Genomic DNA, 20658 nt, shown 5'->3' on the forward strand with positions numbered 1-20658 from the left:
TTACCATGTCCTATAAGAGCCTTCCTGACATTGCTCTGTTTATATGTCTGACCTTATACCATACCACTCTTCTACCCACTGTATTTATTAATCTGGAGATAATACCTGGAAAACACAAAACAGCTCCTGGTGCCTTATAAGTAAATTCATCCTGGTTATACTGGCCTTTTCTGCTTATTCCTTCCTCAGGCCATTCTGTTTGCTTACCCTACTAGAAATACATGGCTGGCTTCCCTCAGCATTCAGGTCTCATGTCTCTTATCTCCTGCAAGATATCTTTCTGATCCCTTTTCCCAGTAAAGTAGCTATCCCCAACCTAATCCATTCACTATCATACCACTGCCTTATTTAGCTTCTTCATAGCACTTTTCACTTGTGAAATTGTATTTTTTTATTCATTTATTTGTTGTTTATATACTGAAAAAGCAGATACCTTGTCTTCTTTTTCACCATTGTGCCTTTAATATGTAGAATAATGCCTGGTAGATAGCGGGTACATGCTGAATGAGTCCAGTAAATATTCGATAGTAAACAATTAAATGAATTCAACAACATTTACCTTTCAAAGATGAATGAGCTTTAGGAACTTAATGCTAACAAGTAAAATAGTTGTGGTTGTTGTTGTTTTTTAATTTAACGTTAATTAAAAACTTTAAGACATAAGCCAAAAACTAATTTTATACCATTGATTCCTACTTTCTTAGCCAAAAATAATCACAATAAAGTTTCTCTTCCCACTGTTCGTGATTTATCTATGTGTAGAAATATATTTCTTTTACAAATTTACACCTGTGGGATTATATTATGCAACATTCTTTTTGCATTTTTAAATTATGTTATCTTGGAGATCTCTATTTTAGCAGATGGAGATCTATCTCAATTTGTTTAATGAATACGTGTTATTCCATAGTGTGGATATTAGCATAATTTATTTAAATAAATCCCACGTTGGTGGACATTTATGTTATTTTCAGGTTTGCTGCAGTGAAAACCTATGTATAAACATGTTTATAGGGTGGTAAATTCCTGATAGTAGAATTGCTAGGCCAAGGGTATATCTACATATCAGTGTGTGTATGTGGTGTGTAATTTTAATTGATTCCATTTTATTAGACTTTCAAAATCACATCAATTTTTAGTCCCACTAACATACCTTTCTTTTCCAGATTAACATTGGGTATTATTAGCCTTTTAATTTTTTTTAAAGTGATAGAGAAAGTATTTTAATTTGCGTGTTTTAAATTATTAGCAAACTATTTTATATCTTTTTATGTATTTATGAATATATGAAGGCCACTTATGAATACCTATTTTTAATTATTTAGTGCTATATATATATTCCTCTATTGTTTGGATTAATAATTACATTTCAGACAATTTGGCTGACATTTAAATCCTATAAGCTAAATCTCTTTTCACATTGACTTCCTTTATAAACTTCCATTAGAAAAAAAATTACTTGGTTGTCTTATTTTAGCCATTTTAGATAATGGGTTTATAAAGGTGGCTAGCCCCATATTAGACTAGTAATTTTTTGTGTATTTGCCAGTATATTTGCTAACCACTTACTTGCCCATTGTAAAGTTTTCCTGCTCTGAGATACCCTTTCTACTCTCAGTTTTCTCTTCTATTCATTACAGACTGTAGGGATATTTCTTATTTCTAGAGATCATTAGAGCTTGCACATTTTGGTTCCTAAAGAGCTGAACTACATTAATACTAATGTAAATGAAAAATGGTTTACTTCTTTGGTGTGTCAGGATGATATATAAATACATCAGTATTCTGTATTATTTTTCAGTATAAATTTTTTCATTCTTTTTATTTGAACAAATGAATCAAAAGAAGAAGTATAATATCAAAAGCTATCTTGAAGCATTTTGCTTTCTCAGCTTTGATTTTATGGTATAATATGGGGCTTAAATCATGACTTGTGTTATAGAGAGACATGTAGTTTATATAACATGAAACCCTATAAAGTGAATTGTTGTCTTTGCCCCTTATGTAGGTATGATAAAAAATGATTTGTTGAGATTCAGTTGTAACTCTATGCATATGGCAGTTATATACAAATTATGACCTTTTTAAAGTTTTATTTTGGTTTTCTAGAACATTCTTTATTTTTATGCTAATTTTTTATGAAATATCATTTTAAAATAATCCTGAAAATACAGTTTTCATGACAAACATTTTAATATGTAACACATTAAGTGTAAAGATCTAAGATTTGCACAATAATTTAACCATTTAACTATAAAATTTAAATATGGCCAGATGTACTGGAAAAATTGAAAATGGTGTGTTTTGTTTGGATTTGCTCCAGAAGTCCTATAGATGAAATAGAGTATTAGTGAGTGTTTTATACCATGAAAAAAATCACTAAAGAAAATATGTAACATCTGTTAGGTATATTATGCACTAAATTTTTTAAACAGATGGTTAAGATGGTTTCTGCTTCTCTTCCCAATATTTGTGTTTATAAAATACTTTGGCTGCTATCCCTGGGACCACCACTTGCTTGCGTGCGCGCGCTCTCTCCCTCTCTCTCTCCCTCTCCCTCTCCCTCTCCCTCCACCCCCTCTTCCTTCCTTCCATAGCCAATACACACACACACACACACACACACTCACTCACTCACAGTTGCCTTTGGGCAATTAGAAAAGAAGGATTCCATTGACTAGACATAGCCCCACTCATTCTGGACACTCTGGGCACTTTTGAGCAGCATAAAAATCATATAACTGGCAATCCCATTATAGTTTCTTGTGTTAGTCAATATATTTAGAATGGAATATTTTATTTTTCGGGCATTATAAAACAGAAAGACACAGACACAAAGTATATTAAAGTTTTATGATTATTGCTTTCTTAGAGTAAATATCTGTTAACAATTTGGGATAGAAGAGATTTTTTTTCCCTCTTTTAAGAGTGCTAGGATTTTTTTTTTATTATTATAATGTTAATAATACTCATGCAGAATTCCAGTATATATTAAACAGAAATATGTTTGATGTTATGTTTACTTTTAATATGTGTGTTTTCTTTATTAAGAATGCTACACTGCAAGCGGAGAAGCAAGCATTGAAAACTCAACTTAAGCAACTTGAGACACAGAACAATAATTTGCAGGCTCAGATTCTTGCACTTCAGAGGCAGACTGTGTCATTACAGGAGCAGAATACTACTCTTCAAACACAGAATGCCAAGCTTCAGGTTGTAATGTAATATTTTGGGGATATGCAACAGTCTTGAATTATGATATTAAAATAAGGATGACTAGACATGGTAACATTGTTTCTTAGTGTCAACAGTTAATCGAAGATAAAATATTTCTATCTAATGCTACTCCAGACTTTCAGATATCAGCATTTAAAAAATGTCAGAGCCGCTAAATATTAATAAATTCGCTCAAGAAATATCAATAGAATAAAGATAACTTTATTTATGTTTACTTTATGACCTTTTACTATAAACAAGTTGATTATAATTAATCAGATGGAAATCCTTGCTTTAGAGTACGGTTGCAGTATACCATTCCTTGCTTCATTTTACAGCTTTCTTATTGATTAAGTTATTGGAAAAGAACACAGCATGAGAATTTTGTCTTCACACTTGGCCTTAGTTCAAAGGATCCATCTTGCACTTAACACTGCCAGTGTTTTTTTCAAATAGAGTCATCGGGTGGGAGAAGTACAACTCTCTGAAACCTTATAAAGAGCAGAAGAAACTAAATTCCCTCTCTGAACATAAAAGTTATTCTTTCTGTCACTCTTTTCCAAATGGTAAAAGCAAATGCTAATTTGGACTCCTGAAATTGAATTTTTACAAGTAATTTTTAGTTTTATCAACTCTCAACTTCTAGAAAATGACAAACTAGCATTTCAAATTCTGTACTTTACAAATTCTTGCTAATCACCTTCATTTAAAATAATTCAACCCAAAACATATATATGATATATATTTCATAATATATAGATCTCATGATACACACCATGTATATATATATATATATCATAACTTCCAAAAATAAAATTAAATGATAGCCTTGTTCTTTGGGACACTAAAATCTAAATTTTCTTAATATAAATACACATATATCTGCTTCGATTTATTTAGAGCTTCCTTAAGTTATCATAATCTCTTTTTTTAAAAAAAGGACAACATAAATATTTTTCTTATGTCTGATAACAATATGCATTCTTATAGGTTGAAAATTCCACACTTAATTCTCAAAGTACCTCACTTATGAACCAGAATGCACAGCTCCTAATCCAGCAGTCTTCCCTAGAAAATGAAAATGAATCTGTAATCAAAGAACGAGAAGACCTTAAATCTCTCTATGATTCTCTCATCAAAGATCATGAGAGGTTGGAACTTCTTCATGAACGGCAGGCTTCAGAGTATGAATCTCTCATTGCTAAACATGGAACTCTAAAGTCTGCCCACAAAAATCTTGAAGTGGAACACAAAGACCTTGAAGACCGGTAATTTATTATATTTTCTGTGTTTTTAATTTAAAACCAATTTTCTTGGGGTAATAGAATAAATGTATGTTAAACAGTTCTAAGAGATAATTTATGTAGAAAATTTATATAAATTTACATGTATTTTATGTGATACTAGTAAATTACTCTTGTTCAATCTAAAGTTTCTTTTTTCCTAAGGAAATATTATAAACCAAATACCTAACTTTTCTTTCAGTTATAATCAGTTACTAAAACAAAAAGGACAATTGGAAGATTTGGAAAAAACACTGAAAGTAGAACAGGAAAAAATGCTGCTTGAAAACAAAAATCATGAGACTGTAGCTGCAGAATACAAGAAACTTTGTGGTGAAAATGATAGGTAAAAAATATATATATTTCAGTTTTGTATTATTTATTACATCCAACATGTATACTCCCCCTTTGCAGTACCATCATAACTTAGGATTTAAAAAAAGACTCCAGAACAGTAAGTAAATTACCCAGTAAAATCATGCAGCTACTAAATAGAATGACTCAGACAAAAACTTAGATCTGTTTTCTCTCATTGTTTCTCTCTTGATTTGTTCAACTAATAAAGTTTTTAAACCACATTATATGATGAAATTTTTGTACCTTAGAGCAGATGCATACTCTATTGAGTATAGAATGTAATGAATACAGAATGTAATGAAACCTGATTCTTTATGTCTCCATTTCTTTTCGCTAGTCTGGTATCTCAGTTTTTGTCTGTTGAAGTTGCTACAAGTGAATAGCCTTATAATTTTCTGGATGATTTATTTGTATTTTTATTTTTAACTCTTAGGTATTACTGGTCTCATATTGCCATGGGACAGTTATTTTTTAACTTGGGAAAACCAAAACTTTGCCAACTGGTAATCAGCCTGCTTTATAAGGTGACATTTTCAAAAGCTTTTTAGAAACTTTTGAAATGTTTAAACAGCCTACACATTTGCACTGCACTTACACTGCCAAAGCTGAAGTGCTGAAAGACAGCACATAAAATTCAAATGGAAGTTATTTATTATTTGCCCTATCATGAATTTAATATGATCCATTTTTGGAATTAAACTTCTATTTCTTTTCCTTTACAGAAAATATCCCTAAGCTTCTACAGCCATTTTCATGTGCAGTAGTTTATAATATAGTAGCTGTAACAACTAGAAATTCTCTACTGGGGTATTTGAGCATCAAAAAACTCAACACCAAGCTAAAATCAAGGAGGATGTGTTTGTACAGTATATGCAGTAGAACAGTGGTCCCCAGCCTTTTGGCACCAGAGACTGTTGTTTCTATGAGAATCTAATGCCAGATGATCTGAGGTGGAGCTGAAACGGTGATGCTAGCACTGGGGAGCAGCTGCAAATACAGATGAAGCTTCGCTCACTCGCCTGCCACTCACCTCCTGCTCTCCAGTTTGGTTCGCTAACAGGCCACACAGACTGGTACCAGTCTGAAGCCCAGAGGTTGGGGACCCCTGCAGTAGTAGACCAAATTGTGACAAGTTACAGAATACAAGGATAGAGTCATTTTTATTATATATGTAACAATGGGGAACACATTTACTGTGAAAGTCTCATCTTGAGCCTAGTCTTTTTCCATTGTTAGAATTCAGACCTAAAAGGTACAGTTTGTGAACTTGTGTAGGCCTTCCAGGACTCTACTACAGTGCTGTGGAAGCTCCAGAGAAAAAGCTCAGCCTAAATGATAAGAAGTTGAGCATGATGAGCCTGAACCCAAAGATACTGTGGGCTTGGAAGGATGAGTAGCCCTGAGTGTTTTCTGTCTCTCAGATCTGTTCTTGCCCAGTTTTTATGCACTCATGCCTGTGTTCTAAAGGAAAAGGCTTTAAATAAAACCTGAAAGAGTTATTTTACCAAAAAAAAAAGATATTTATGAAGATTTGTCTGAAGAACAACAGCAGTTTATCCATTCTTCTAAATAGCCTAAGTTTTAATCTTATTTAATGCCAAACCAAGGAAATTTCTTGCATGAACTAGGTTGTCTTGGCATCTTTAGAATTGTGTTCACTAAATTGCATTTGGACAGTGTGAAAAACTCTCTTGAAGAGCTCATTTTAGCATTTGCCATAGAGGTGAGGTTGAGGACATAGTCTATTATCATGGCCTTCTACCCCATGAAGCATCAGTAGGAGAATCTTTGATAGCCATAGGTATTGATATACTGTGTGGCTGTCTGTTATGTCTCAGTGAGATGTTATCCTCACGGCATGCATTCATTCACAGAGCATATACTTGTTTTTATGTTTCTGGTCTTGCCATTTTAATTTTTTTTTAACCAAGTCTTGTTTTTTTTTAAATGCAGTATTTTATTATTTATAATTCTTGTAATCTGACTCAAATTCTTCAAGAAATGAGTTGAAGTAGATTATTAGATATTCTGAAAAAGTACCATCCTGAGCAAGTTTGTTTTATTTGGCTACCTCCTTTTTTTGTGTCTTCCTGATCTTAATTCCATAAGATAAAGGTTGGTAAACTACAGCTAGCTCAGTAGATCATATCTAGTGTGCAGACTGTTCCAGTAAGAACATTTTTTACATTTTAAAAGGTCATGGAGAAAATGGAAAATAAGAGCATGTGGCCTACAGTGCCCAAGGTATTTACTCTCTGGTCCTTTACAAAAAAAGTTTGCTAATCACTTCTCTTAGAGATCAGCGGACCTTGTTCTGAAGGTATAATAGTGGAAAGAAACAGAAAAGGCTATAGTTTGACTTTTAGAAAAAGCATAAAATTTATTAATTGAGGACTGCATAAATATGAATAATTTGCCACAACTGCAGAAATCTCAATAACTGAAATTCTGGTTTAAATCTACTTCTCAGATAACTTCTCAATTATCTGGCAACCGATTGATAGACTATCATGTCCCATATTGGACTGATTAATTCTCTTGATCTGATTTTTCTTGAATTTCAGTGTTGAATTTTACAATGTTTGAATTCTCCATAAAATCAAAACTGGATTGGTTATTTTTTTCTTTTAATATAAATTCTTATTAATACTTTAAATTTCGTATGATAAAATTTTGCATATCTTTATATCTTCAACATATTTAAATACTGAAATAATTCTTTTTAAGGGAAAAAAGTACTTAGTTTTTTTTATTTTTAAATAATGTTTATTACTTTTGAATTACAGTTGGCATACAATATTATGTTAATTTCAGGTGTACAACATAGTGATTAGACATTTATATAGTTTATGAAGGATCACCCCAATAATCTATTACCCACCTAGTTTTTACAGAATAGAAACTGATGCTTGGTCAGCTTAGTAACTGGCAAAAGAATTATTTATATTCTCTAAGTATGTCTAAATGTGATTTATAGCATTTTCACATTGTGTAAATTATAATGAGAGCTATTAAGAGAACCTAATAGTATCATGATTTCTAATTATAGGTTGAATCATACATATAATCAGCTTTTAAAAGAGACTGAAGTTTTACAAACCGACCATAAAAACTTGAAAAGTCTTCTAAATAATTCTAAACTGGAACAAACAAGATTAGAAGCTGAATTTTCAAAGCTAAAGGAACAGTACCAACAATTGGACATCACATCCACCAAGCTAAATAACCAGTGTGAGGTGAGCTATAACACATTAAATTACTGTTTACTTCTTTAGACATCAAGACATACCTCAAAACTAAGCAATGATATTATAATGATAATAGCAATATATATTTGGTGGGGCTGTTTCTGAAAGAATTGGTCAGGAATAATTGAAATTCACAAGTAATTCAGAAAAAGTTTTTTTCATTAATCTCACAATTTTTGCTATTAGTTTCAACTTATATGTTGAGATACTTTGAAATTGCACATCATGTCCTTGTTTGATGAAAAAATGTTTACTGACCACCTGGCATGTACTAGGAAACCAAAAAGGTAAAAATCTCTCCCCTTATGGAGTTTATATTCTGGTAGAAGGAAACAAACAATAAACATAATAAGTAAGTTAAATATATAGTGTTTTCAGTGTTTTTTTTACATATGGCTACATAGCAAATTTACCCCAAAACTTAGTGGTATAAAACAACTGTTTATTATGCTCACAGGTTCTGTGGGCAGAATTTGGACAGGTACCAGGGGGCCAGTTTATCTCTGCTCCACTTGCAGCTGGGACCTCACCTGGAAGATTGAAAGGCTGAGTTAATGTTTGGTAGTTTATGCTAGCTATCAGCTGGAGGTATCAGTTTCCTCTCCATGTGGTCTTTCCCCATGGGCTGGTTTGGGCTTTCACACGCACATCATGGTGAGAAACAGAAAAAAGCCATCTGTGCTTTAATGATCAAGCCTCAGAAGTCATGCAGCATCATCTCCCCTGCATTTTATTCATGGGTAGTCAAAGTCTTATCGAGGTTCAAGAGGAAGAAAAATAGACTCAACCTATTGATAGAGAATGGCAAGATTCTGGAAGAACACATGGACTACAAATACTACTGTAACCATTTTGAAAATTAGTCTGCAAGGTGATAAGTTATATGCAAGTAAAAATGAAGTAGGATAAGGACTGACAGAGTGGATGATGGAGTGTAGATTAAAATTTTAACTAGGCATAATTGAACACAGATTTGAAGGAGCTTGGGATGTTATGTAGATATCTGGGAAAAGAATATTCCAGGCAAACAGCTAGTGACTCTAAGGCCAGGAGAATCCTAGTGTGTTTCAGGAATACTCTGAGGAGGCTAGTATGACCAGAATGAAATGAGCAAAGGAGAGAGTAGTAGGGGATGAGATCAGAGATGTGCCTGGGCTAGATATGTTTGTTACCTTATAGGCCGTTGTTAAAAAACTGTGACTTTTATTTTGAATAAAATAGCCCCACTGGAGTTTTGAATAGATATGATATATGCCTTATTTATATAGTTCTTAACATAATTCCATGCCTCTTCGATAATGGTTTGATAAAGTGATAAATGTTTTGAAACAAAAAAAAAATATGCTGAAAGGCTTAGATAATCCTTAAATTTTCTGATTGGTACATAAGTAGAGTTTGAACATAGCTTAACACCTGAATTTCATGGAGCACTTAAGCAAACCCTTAAATAGAATTAGGAATAGACTGTATAAGAAAAGTAATAGCTAAAAGCTTTTTGTCTGAAATTATAAATCAATAGAATGAAATTTTAGTTTGAAAGGATATATATTTAGTTACTCATTCTAGCAAATTAGCAAATCATTCTGCCTGTGATTTATAAAAGTCATAAGTAAAATATAATTGGGCTAATGAACTTACAAAATAGTAGAGTGAGGAACATGACAAATCAACTCCCCAAGAAATAATAAAATTGGACAAAACTGTCAAAAACAATCATTTTAATACTCTGGGACTCAGACAAAAGCATATAAGAAGTTGAGAAGCATTTATTAAAATTTACTCAACTTCGAGAAGAAACTTTGGCTGTCTGAGGTGTTATTTCTCCTATTCCCCTACCCCATCCATAATTCCAATACCTGGTAGTTCTGCCAGGGTGCAGAGCTAGCTCTGAAAACCAACAGCTTTGCTCCTGGAGGAGACTGACTTGATTTGTGCAGAGCACAGAAAAGCCTCATGCCCTGGAGAGCTCTCAAAGGCCAGCCCTCAGACCTGAGGTTGGAATACTGGTTGAGACAAGTAACAGATCAGCAAACTTGTCAGAAATATAACTAGGAGATCTAAGGAATGAGACAACCAGTCATAGCGGGTCTTGATAAGGTCCTATATGTCCCTAGTGGTCTGGAAGGCTGCTCAGAAGAGACCAGAAAGGACCCTAGCTACCTACTTAACTCTGGCTGATTGTCCCAACTTGAGTCAAATGTTAACCCTTGGCCAGGGGCTGTCATATAATAACATAATTTAGAGGGAGTGAAAAAATGTATCTGTATCTTTGTGAGAAGGGATGGTGATTGGAAGAGAGCACAAAGAGTGTTTCTGGAATACAGTTAATGTGCTGTTTCTTGATCTGTGTGCTGGTTTCACACATGTGTTCACTTTGTGATAATTCATTGAGCTATAGATACATTTAAAATTTATTCCTTTTCTGTATATATGTTTTATTAATGTCTTTGATATAATGCTATAGAACAACCATAATGGACAGGAAACATTTATTTTTGTTCATGAGTCTGTTGGTCAGTTGAGCAGATCTACTGATCCAGGTATTGATGTGTGGGCCAAGATTAGTGGTAATGGACAGTATATATTTATTTTTGTTCATGAGTGTGGGTCAGTTGAGCAGATATGCTGATCGATGCATCGATATGTGGGCCAAGATCAGTTGATCTAAGTATGGCTTGCTCCTGTGTCTTCAGTTATATGGCAGGTGTGCTGAAGGCCAGCTGGTTTAGGATGGCCCCAGTTAGCGTAACTTTGCCATTTATGTGGTTTCTCATCCTCCAGCAGGATTCCAAGTGACTGAGTGGAGGAGGCACATGAGACCTCTTGCGGCCTAGGAACTTTCATACTATCACTTCTATCTCTTCTTTGCCAAAGGCATTCCAAATTCAAGAAAGAAAATAGATTTCACTTCCTGATGGAAGAGTAGGTGTAGGTATAGGGAGGAGGACAACTGAATTCAGTTTTACAATGAATCTGGTACATGTTATATTTCAATTTAGTAATATATAGATAAAACAGCACAATATTGACATTTACTAGATCTAGATGGCCATTTAAGGGTATTCATATATAGCTTTTCTGTACTTTTTGAAAATTTTTAAATGCTTATCTTTATCTTTTTTTTTTTTGAGGAAGGGTTATTGTTGGCATTTTTTTTTTTTAATACAGATCTCTGAGCTGTACTCTAACACCCAGAAATCTACATTTTTAAAAATATATACTTTACAAGTAGTGCTAAATTCTGAGAATCACTACTTTTGGGCTTTCTGACTTCTTTTAGAACCTCTGGCCTAAGGCATATTTCCAATTTCTGTTAGTCTGAGAGAAAACAGTGCAATGCTGCTGGCAGCCCAACTACTATTAATATGAGCTAGTAATACCAACCATTGACAAGATTAGTTGACTCTTTGTTTAAGCCATAAGAACTATATATATACTTTAAGTTTCCTTGAAAACAGTGGTTGAGGGAAGAATGAGGTTTATTAAGTATTTACTGTGTGCTGTACGCATGACACCAGGTACTTTACATATATTATTTAATCTTTGCAAAATCTTAGGGGATGGGAATTATTAATCCTCATTTTATAGATGAGGTCATTGAAGCTCAGAGAATTAGCTAACTTGTCCATTGTTTCATAGTTGCTTAAACAGAAGGCTAGAGATTTGAATCTAGCTTTTGGACAGTAAGTTAAACAGTTTTGAAGAAAACAATGTTTTTAGAACTAGATAATTTATTATATGTTAAATCCAGTGTCTATAAGAATTACGAATATATACATATATATAAAATATATACATAAATATACATAACCCAGTGCTTTAGCTGTCATCATAACTAAACAAAGCACTCATTCTGATCAAAGTGCAACCAGCTATTCGTTCAAAGAGCAGACTTAAGTCTGTGAGGTACTCTATATTTTTCAGATGTTTTGGGTGATTTATGTTAAATGTAAATGTTGATATTTTAAAGAAATGTTTGTGTTTAAACAGTTGCTAAGCCAACTTAAAGGAAATTTAGAAGAAGAAAATCGACATCTACTAGATCAAATTCAGACATTAATGCTACAAAACAGAACACTGTTGGAGCAAAATATGGAAAGCAAGGATCTTTTTCACGTTGAACAAAGACAGTACATGTAGGTACCAAATAATTTTGTGCTCTGAAATATTACTCATTATTTTATGATTGGTACATCTGCTGACAGAGAAAACTCAATGCTAATCTTTTTGTATTTTCAACATTATTATTTCAGCATATATTTTTAGGATGCTTATGTTCCAGGCTCTATGCTAACAACCAGAAATACTAACATGAAAACATGGGTTCTGCTTTTAAGGAGCTAGTACTATAAAGCGAGAAATACAAATAATTGCCATAACAGAGGAATGTGTAGGAGGCCATATCGCAACCTTAGTCTGAGAGAGGCAAAGTGGACTTTCCAAAGATGAATGCTTGAGCTAAGACTTAGAGGTTCAGTATGAGCTCACCTGAAGAGGCATACTGGGCCAAGACAGCAGCAAACGCAAAAACATGGTCGTGTGATGAAAGTGTTACAGTATGTATGGTATAGGGTCTAAAAATTAATTTTTCTTGCTGGAGCAAAATTTAGTAAGGAGGAGCAGCAGGGAAATGAAGAAACACTCAGGAGCCACTTCACAAAGATTTTTCTATGCCATTCAAAGGAGCTGCCGAAAATTTGAGCAAGGTATTAATGTTGGATTTGCATTTTTTTTTAAAAAAAAAATCCAGTGATTTTTAAGAGTATCGATTGGAGATTCTCAGAATAGAGACAAGAAGTAAGTTTTAAGAAGGCAGTTGCATAATCTAGTGAAACAATTTCCAAGCAGTGGTATTTGAGAGAAACTACAAGATGTAAGAAATAGAATTGAATGGACCTAATTACTGGTAAATTCTGTCTCCATTGAGAGTGGAAGAATCTGGTAAAATCAGTGATTTGGATCTGGGCAATTCAGTGAATATTTTTTGTATTATACTGCGATGCATCTATACTAGATTTTTCTCTACCCTTTGTCCCCAAATAAAAAGCACAATGATATAATACAAAACACAAATGTTGAAATCAGACAGCTCCTAAAATTCAAATCCCGGTTCTTCCAGTCAAAAACTATGTGACTATAGACTAGTTACTTCATTTCTTTGATCACTGGTTTCTTTTTCTCCAAAATAGAGATATAACACCTATTTCCAGAATTATCCTAAAGAGTTTATGATATAATATGTCTGTGCCTTTCAGACATGATGTACATGATGGTGAGCCAGGGCACATATGAAACCAGGATACATTATAAATTTTTTAAGCATCAATTTTATTATAAAATTTGAGGCAGAGAACATTATTTTTATATTAATACACAGATATATCATGGAGCAAAAGGCAGTTTGCATGAACTTTTAAGATAAATGCAAAACTTCAAAGAAATTTCACATTTGTGGCTGGCAACTTTGGATTACCTTTAATTCTTTCAGGGCTATATATGCTTTTACCCTCTGCCATAAGAGGTATTTTAGCTTGAGAAGCAGTGAGTATATCTAAAGCTCTTGGCATTTGAATTTCCTGTCCTTTAAGCAGAAGCTTTATCATCTTAGTATTCTGACTCTTGGTGACTACTCCATTTCCAAGGTTTAGTGATTGTATCTATATAGTGACTTACAAATATTAGTATTTGTTCTGACTTTTAATTTAAATTAAAATTTTAATTTAATAAAAACTGTCTTACATGTCAGACATTTCTAGCTGAATGCCTCTATCACGTGGTCCTAGCAGGAGTGACAATAAACAGGTAGTACTGAGAATTTGGAGCTTCTTGATGGTATTACAGTTGGAAAGGAGAAAAGAATTTGGAGGTTTCGACTGTCTCCTATTTGCACTGTGGTATAATTATTGGCAACTTCCGTTCACAAAGCATCATTTTCCATAGAATCTCTCAAATCAGTTTCTTCCAGTCTCCACTACCCTAATTCAACCTTACCGCTCAACTAGACTATTCCATTAGCTTCCTGCAAGCTTTCATCTCCAGACTTTCTTATATATTCATTCTATCATTGAGTTAAGGTACCTAAAGTAAAAATTTCATAAAGTCACTTTGTAATGAAACCTTCGGTACTTCTGATTTCCTATTGATCAAAATCTTAACCTGAAACCTCCTCACTACTTCTCCCAAGCTAAACTGCTTCATTTAGTGTTCTCGTCTTTCCTTTTCAGTCTATTATGGACTTTTTCTTCATGAGTCTTTCTTTGATCTACCAAGCTAGAAATGTTTTCCCTTTTATAAGTTCCTATTGTACTTCCACAGCACTTTTATTTCGGCACCGCTAGTGCCTTTTATCATAATAGTCATTTATATGTATATCCTCTCTTTCCTACTATATTATAAGCAGAGCTGGGGTCCTTATTATTCATCTTTATATATACCTCATGCCTTCCTTATTATAAATGATCACTAAATATTGAATAAATAGTATTCTTTGGCATTGCAGTGTTTTTATAGGGTTCATATTACTTTGTTTTCTAATCTATAATTTTTCTCTATATAATGTAGCCAATAAGAACATAAAAATGAGACTGAGATGTAGTGAAAGTACTAAATTCATGCATTGCTGGAGGCAGGAAATAATTCTCTACAAGTAAATTAATCCTAAATAATTCTGCCATAAAGTAAAAAAATTTATTTGCATGGAGATGCAGTTGCAAGATTGATTATTATATTTAACTATAAGCAGACTCTCCATTTTAATATTTTGCCTATATAAATTATAATAAATCATCCTTTATTCCAATAATGGTTTGAGATACTCAAGATCCAAGAATAGTGGAAAAGTGAGTGTTAATAAAATGTTTAAAAAGATGTTAATATAATTCTTTGTCATGATGAGATTGTAATAGGGAAAATTTTCCTCAAACAAATCCTATTGAAGAATTGAAACTTTAAACCCTATATCCTTTTATTTAAATAAGTTGTAAATTTGAAGAAAAGGGGAAACTTGGAAAAAAATCCCATTGTTACTACCTAGTAAATTCTTAGTTATCAACTATGGTATCTGTATTTATGTTCTGGAGAGAAGTTAGAGCATAGTCACAAAATAGTATTCATAACTGTACAAAATATAATGCATGTCCTAAAATGTAATTTTTATTTTTATAGTGATAAGTTAAATGAATTAAGACGACAAAAGGAGAAATTAGAAGAGAAAATTATGGATCAATACAAATTTTATGAGCCATCTCCTCCTAGAAGGTACTATTAGCCAAATTTTATCTATGTATATTTAAAAAAAAAAAGTCATATTTTAAACATCTAATTTCGTGAAGTATTTATAAGTTGAATTTTAGACTGATAAGAATTTAAAATTTTTTTTCTATCAGGAGAGGCAACTGGATTACTCTAAAAATGAGAAAACTGATAAAGTCTAAGAAAGATATTAATCGAGAACGTCAGAAATCTCTAACTTTAACACCTACCCGCTCAGACTCCAGTGAAGGATTTCTTCAGCTCCCCCATCAAGATAGTCAAGATAGTTCTTCAGTAGGTTCAAACTCTTTAGAAGATGGCCAAACTTTGGGGACCAAGAAAAGCAGCAGTGAGTGCCTAAACTCTTTAAACATTTTTGATCTCTGTTGATTTAGAATGCTTTCTAAAGATTTCTTTTAAATAATTCAACAGTCCTTTGGGATAATAGTCTAATGAATGCATTTATTTTTAACTCCATACAATTATAAAATTCATTGCATACTACAATAATCTATAAACACATTGATTTTCTATATTGTGTGTTTAGAGATATCCCATACACAGAGATACCATCATTTGGCCAGGGAGGTAAAACATTAAATAACATTAAATAAGAGCCAGAATACTACTGCTGCTCTCCAGTTCTTTGTATGGCAGGCGTTTTACCTTTGCATCATACTTAACAAGGTGATTGTGAGGAGCAAGTGAGAAATATTTATAAGAGCTTATTTTCATAATTACTTAGAAATATAAGATATTTTATATATAATGAGGTTTTACGCATATACTTTGATGATATCAAATTGGAGTAAAGTTACATTGTAGGGGAAGCAAAGAAAAATAGGTATGAATTTGAAGAGAATGTTTAGATTTGGAAATAATTGAAGGTTATGAAATTTATTGAGAGATTGCTTGATAAAGGATCAGTTAAAATGGAGAGATATAAGTTGTGCATAAACTTTGATTCAATTTTTTTAATTACAAATATAGATGTATTGCATCTTAATGTGCCCTATACAATTCATAATCTTTTAAGTTCATTACTAATGTGCTTAGCTAAACAGCAAGAGTGAAGTAAAAGCCTAAATGTATTTTAAGTGAAAGATTAAAGAATCCAATGCTAGGCCTTTTGAAGATGTTTAGGAAGTTGACAACTATCAGTGTTCTTAAAAAATATGTAAACAGGCTTCTTTGAGTCTGCTGTATCACCAGTCATTAAATTTAAAAAATAGATTTATATCTATAAATTTCTTATATATTTATATACTTATATGTTTATATTATATACATATATATGTATATAAATTTCACTGCTGTTCTTTTGAAGTAAATAGCAGGCAAAAACAGCTGCTACTTCCCCAAGGGGTAGACTATTCATACGGGTAACTCAAAACACTCAAAAAACTATAAACAGTGTTTTGACCTTGGGAGAATTATCTCTGAAAAGGCAGTATTTTCAGGTGTAGGATATTAGACATTGACTGTAGAGTAAATATATTTCAGAATGCAGCTTTAGCACCCTAACAACTAGAATCCATAAGCAGGCAACAAAAAAAGTCATATGCATACATATGTACATATTTATATGTACGTACACATTTGTGTCTGTGTGTGTGTGTGTGTGTGTGTGTGTGTGTGTGTAGTAGGCTCAAGAAAGTTGTTTAATTCTATATCCTCACATAAGATTATTGTTTAAAAAACATGGGTTTTTTCTTATCTAGTCTTATCAGCCAAATCTACATGAAACCTCTGAGTATTACTGTAGGGAGATCATCAAGTTTTTCTTAAGAAGGTGCCAGATAATTTAAGAAGATGCTTTTGATTTAAAATACCTGACATTTTACTAAATCAGAATGGTAATGGGTATACTCAGTTTTTTTAATTAAAGGAAGATATTTCAATTCAGATAGGAGAGCATACATTAGAAAGGCATGACAGTCTTTTTTTGAGGTCATATTGTTTGTTTTAAATATAAATCCGTCATTCCTTCATACTCTTTGCTGAAACATCCAGAATAAGAATCCGAAAGAAATAATAGGCTCCTTTCCTGCAATTTTTCAGTTTTAGAATTTTAAAAATAAACACAAAACCAGTGTTCCCTTAATTTCATTATAGTTTGGGAAAAGAACATTGTCGATCTAAAAATAGATTGCTGTAGAGGGATCACATTCCACTACTGGCAAATTTAAAACTCCTTTTATCCTGTCCCTTTTGGAAGAGTATCTGTTAGTAAAGCAGCCTTTGTTAAACAGTTGAAAACAGAAAAAGAAAGTATCTAAACAAGACAACATGTGCATGCTGCAACCACTCTGCTTTGTTTTAGCTAAGTGTCCATTTTTACATTGCTTTCAGTTCATTTCTTTTCAATCATTGAAAATAGCTGTGTTTTACCAAGCTAGAAAAGAAGTAAGTCAAATTAAAAGCTTAAATGAATCGTGACTATTCCTAATAGCAATCAAGTAAGTTAAAAAGCTGAATTTCCATTGCATTCTCATTAATGAATGATACTTGTCAGTTTGTCAAGAGTTTTATTTACAAAAGAATGATAGACCCTGAGAAATAGCATAGTTATTAAGGCTGTGTACAACATGTCTTTAAGTCTTTATGCAGGTTTCCCTAGCTCCTAAACTGTAGTTCCAAAAAGGTGTAACAATTTTTTGTATTTAAATCTTATTAAAATGTAGCTTATGTTAATGACTCTAGTGAATATTTTTTTTGTTTTTGTGCTAATGATTTCTACTATAGTTATAACCCTAATTCTCATTTACAAAACTTTTTGCAGTGCTAGCTTTGATTTTTTTCAATAACCTTGCCTAAAAAACCTTTCCAAATATCTAAAAATGTCATATGTAAATATTTTTTTGTCTATTTTGCTCATCTTAGGGTGTCTCCTTATTTTTTAGCTGTATCAGAATTTAGTGCTAGCATTTATTACTACTCTCAAAGTACCCATTTATTTTTTCCCCAGCCTTTTGTAAAATGAAATTAATATAATTGCTCATTTCATCTTTTGACCTTGTTTGAAAGAATATATATTTCCATGGTGCCTCTAAATAATGCACCAGAATTCAGTTTAAGCCAAGAAGTAATTTTCCTGTTTATTAAAGTTTAAAAAAATGATGAAAGTTTTAAAGGTTTCTTTAGATTGTTTTAAACATACCCTGGGCACCTTAGTTTCTGTTGATGTATATTATTAAAATACCCTTAATAGAATTTGCATTTTCATAAGTTATTTTTTTCTATAAAGCCTTATAATTTAAAAAGTTAAGTGAAATAGAGGATTGAAAAGCCTTGTACATTTTCATCACTTGTACTCTGTGGCCCACCAGTAGCCCTAATTTTAAAGTTATGCATTTACAACTTAACTAGGAAAATTGTTTCTTCCATAAGTAATTCTAACCAGTTCTTACATTTATAGGAATTAGCCAGTCTAAACTTTCAAAATACATGTTCCTCATCATTGTCTTCAGTGCTTTTCCAAGTATTTTAAGTATCAGAGTGCTTATTTCATATTTCATTATCACTCAGCAGCACAAAAATAATAAATAGCTTTAGTATAGTGTACATAAGCTGAAACTCAGACATTCATTTCTGTCCTTAATTTCAACATTTAACTCCCATCTGTTCTTCTCCCTTTTTTCTTTCATTTTTCTGTTTCTGTTTTTTCTCATGCTCTGACATAAAAGTGGTTGCACTGAAAAGACTGCCCTTTTTGAGGAACAGACCGAAGGATAAAGACAAAACGAAGGCCTGCTACCGTCGTTCCATGTGTAAGACTTTATGACAGTTCAGCTTCTTTCAAATGACTACACTGGCTTCCATTACTAATTTTTCACTAACCTTTCTCTGGACTGTACCAGTTCTCTTATTTTGCAAAGTGCAGTCTTCTAATTCAAGGAGCTGGAAGAATTTTTTTTTCAAAACTGGCACCGAATTCGCATTATATGTATGTTCACTGATACATATACATGCATATGTTTAATCATACATGTAATAATATATTTGTAAATCTCCAGCGCTTTCCAAAGTTGGCAGAAAAACCCTTTAATTTTACATGCCATATAGATTTTTTTTCCCAAAGAAATTTACTTAAAGAAAATATAACAAAATCTTTAGCATTAGGATTTTATTTCCTTAATGAACCAGATTAAATGAATAAATAAAATGGCCTGTAACCCTTAAAAATGTTTGTCATTCTTTATATAATAATACTCTGGTTTTCCTTTTTTTAAGTAGAATGGGTAATTACATAATCACATTAAATGTCTATCACTTGGTTATCATCTCTTTCAGGTTTTTATTGAATGGTATGCTTACTTGATTCATAAAGTGAATATTTTCTTCAGTAACCTGCTCTGACCAAGGACTCTTTATCATTTTCAATAATGATGATGTATAAGAACTGCTCTTCATTTTACTTTTATTCATTCCATTTTTGTTTCCCCAAAACCACATTATGAAGGCTTTTAATTATATTGCATATCACTGCACAAACGCATGGCAGTTGTACAGAGTAAAATTCCTTTTTCCTATCTGTAAAGGGGTTGGAGGTGGGTTAAAAATATTTGCTGAAATTTATCAGCCTTTGGCCTACTCATTTCATTCAGCTGAATGCATGTCATAATTCCAGTGACCTTGTGGTTATAGTTTTTTTATTTCACTTGCATTAATCCATAGACAAAAACCAGATCATTTATAATACAGAAATAAGAGCAAATACATTAACCATGCTGATTCATTTGCTTTCATTTGCATCCCAGCCATGAATGACCTGGTGCAGTCCATGGTCCTAGCAGGAGGACAGTGGACAGGTAGTACTGAGAATTTGGAGGTTCCTGATGATATTTCAACGGGTAAAAGGAGAAAAGAATTGGGAGCTATGGCCTTCTCTACTACAGCCATCAACTTTTCAACTGTCAACTCTTCTACAGGCTTCAGATCCAAGCAGTTGGTTAATAATAAAGGTATAGGCCGTCTGCTATTTGCACTGTTGTGTAACTGTTGGCAACAGGAATTTTAATTTGACTTTCTCATGTGTACTTTTTTGACAGCAACAACCTGAAATAATTATCAAAACAATCCGGCTTTGATTTAAGGAAATTCTCAAATCATTTCAAAAATTTAAAACATAAAATAACAAATCTTTCCTAGGCCTTTCATAATAAACAGCTAATGAACTAACTGTAAAAAGTTAAGTGTGAGAAAAGGAGAGAGTGATAGCTTTTTTTAGAAACCTAAAAACATGACTTCAAGCCATATAGAAAACCATGTAAGAACAACCCAAACTCTTGCTTTGCAGGGTC

General features: G+C 32.6%; 1 protein-coding gene across 7 annotated transcripts in view; it reads left to right on the top strand.

Annotated features, from left to right (window-relative positions):
- Positions 1 to 20658, top strand: part of CCDC88A (coiled-coil domain containing 88A) — a 110815-nt gene that overhangs the window by 78896 nt on the left and 11261 nt on the right. For 5 of the 7 annotated variants that reach the window (XM_011363952.2, XM_011363951.2, XM_023532861.1 and 2 more), the window contains 9 exons: positions 3052 to 3213; positions 4207 to 4484; positions 4702 to 4845; positions 7906 to 8092; positions 12095 to 12240; positions 15269 to 15361; positions 15490 to 15704; positions 19042 to 19125; positions 20116 to 20319. In XM_011363952.2, the coding sequence (XP_011362254.1) occupies positions 3052 to 3213; positions 4207 to 4484; positions 4702 to 4845; positions 7906 to 8092; positions 12095 to 12240; positions 15269 to 15361; positions 15490 to 15704; positions 19042 to 19125; positions 20116 to 20319 (1513 nt within the window). The remainder of the gene's footprint in view (positions 1 to 3051; positions 3214 to 4206; positions 4485 to 4701; positions 4846 to 7905; positions 8093 to 12094; positions 12241 to 15268; positions 15362 to 15489; positions 15705 to 19041; positions 19126 to 20115; positions 20320 to 20658) is intronic. The other 2 variants (XM_023532862.1, XM_011363953.2) reach the window with 1 other exon arrangement.

This window comes from Pteropus vampyrus, unplaced genomic scaffold (genome assembly GCF_000151845.1).
Source record: "Pteropus vampyrus isolate Shadow unplaced genomic scaffold, Pvam_2.0 Scaffold91, whole genome shotgun sequence".
Lineage (NCBI taxonomy): Eukaryota > Metazoa > Chordata > Mammalia > Chiroptera > Pteropodidae > Pteropus > Pteropus vampyrus.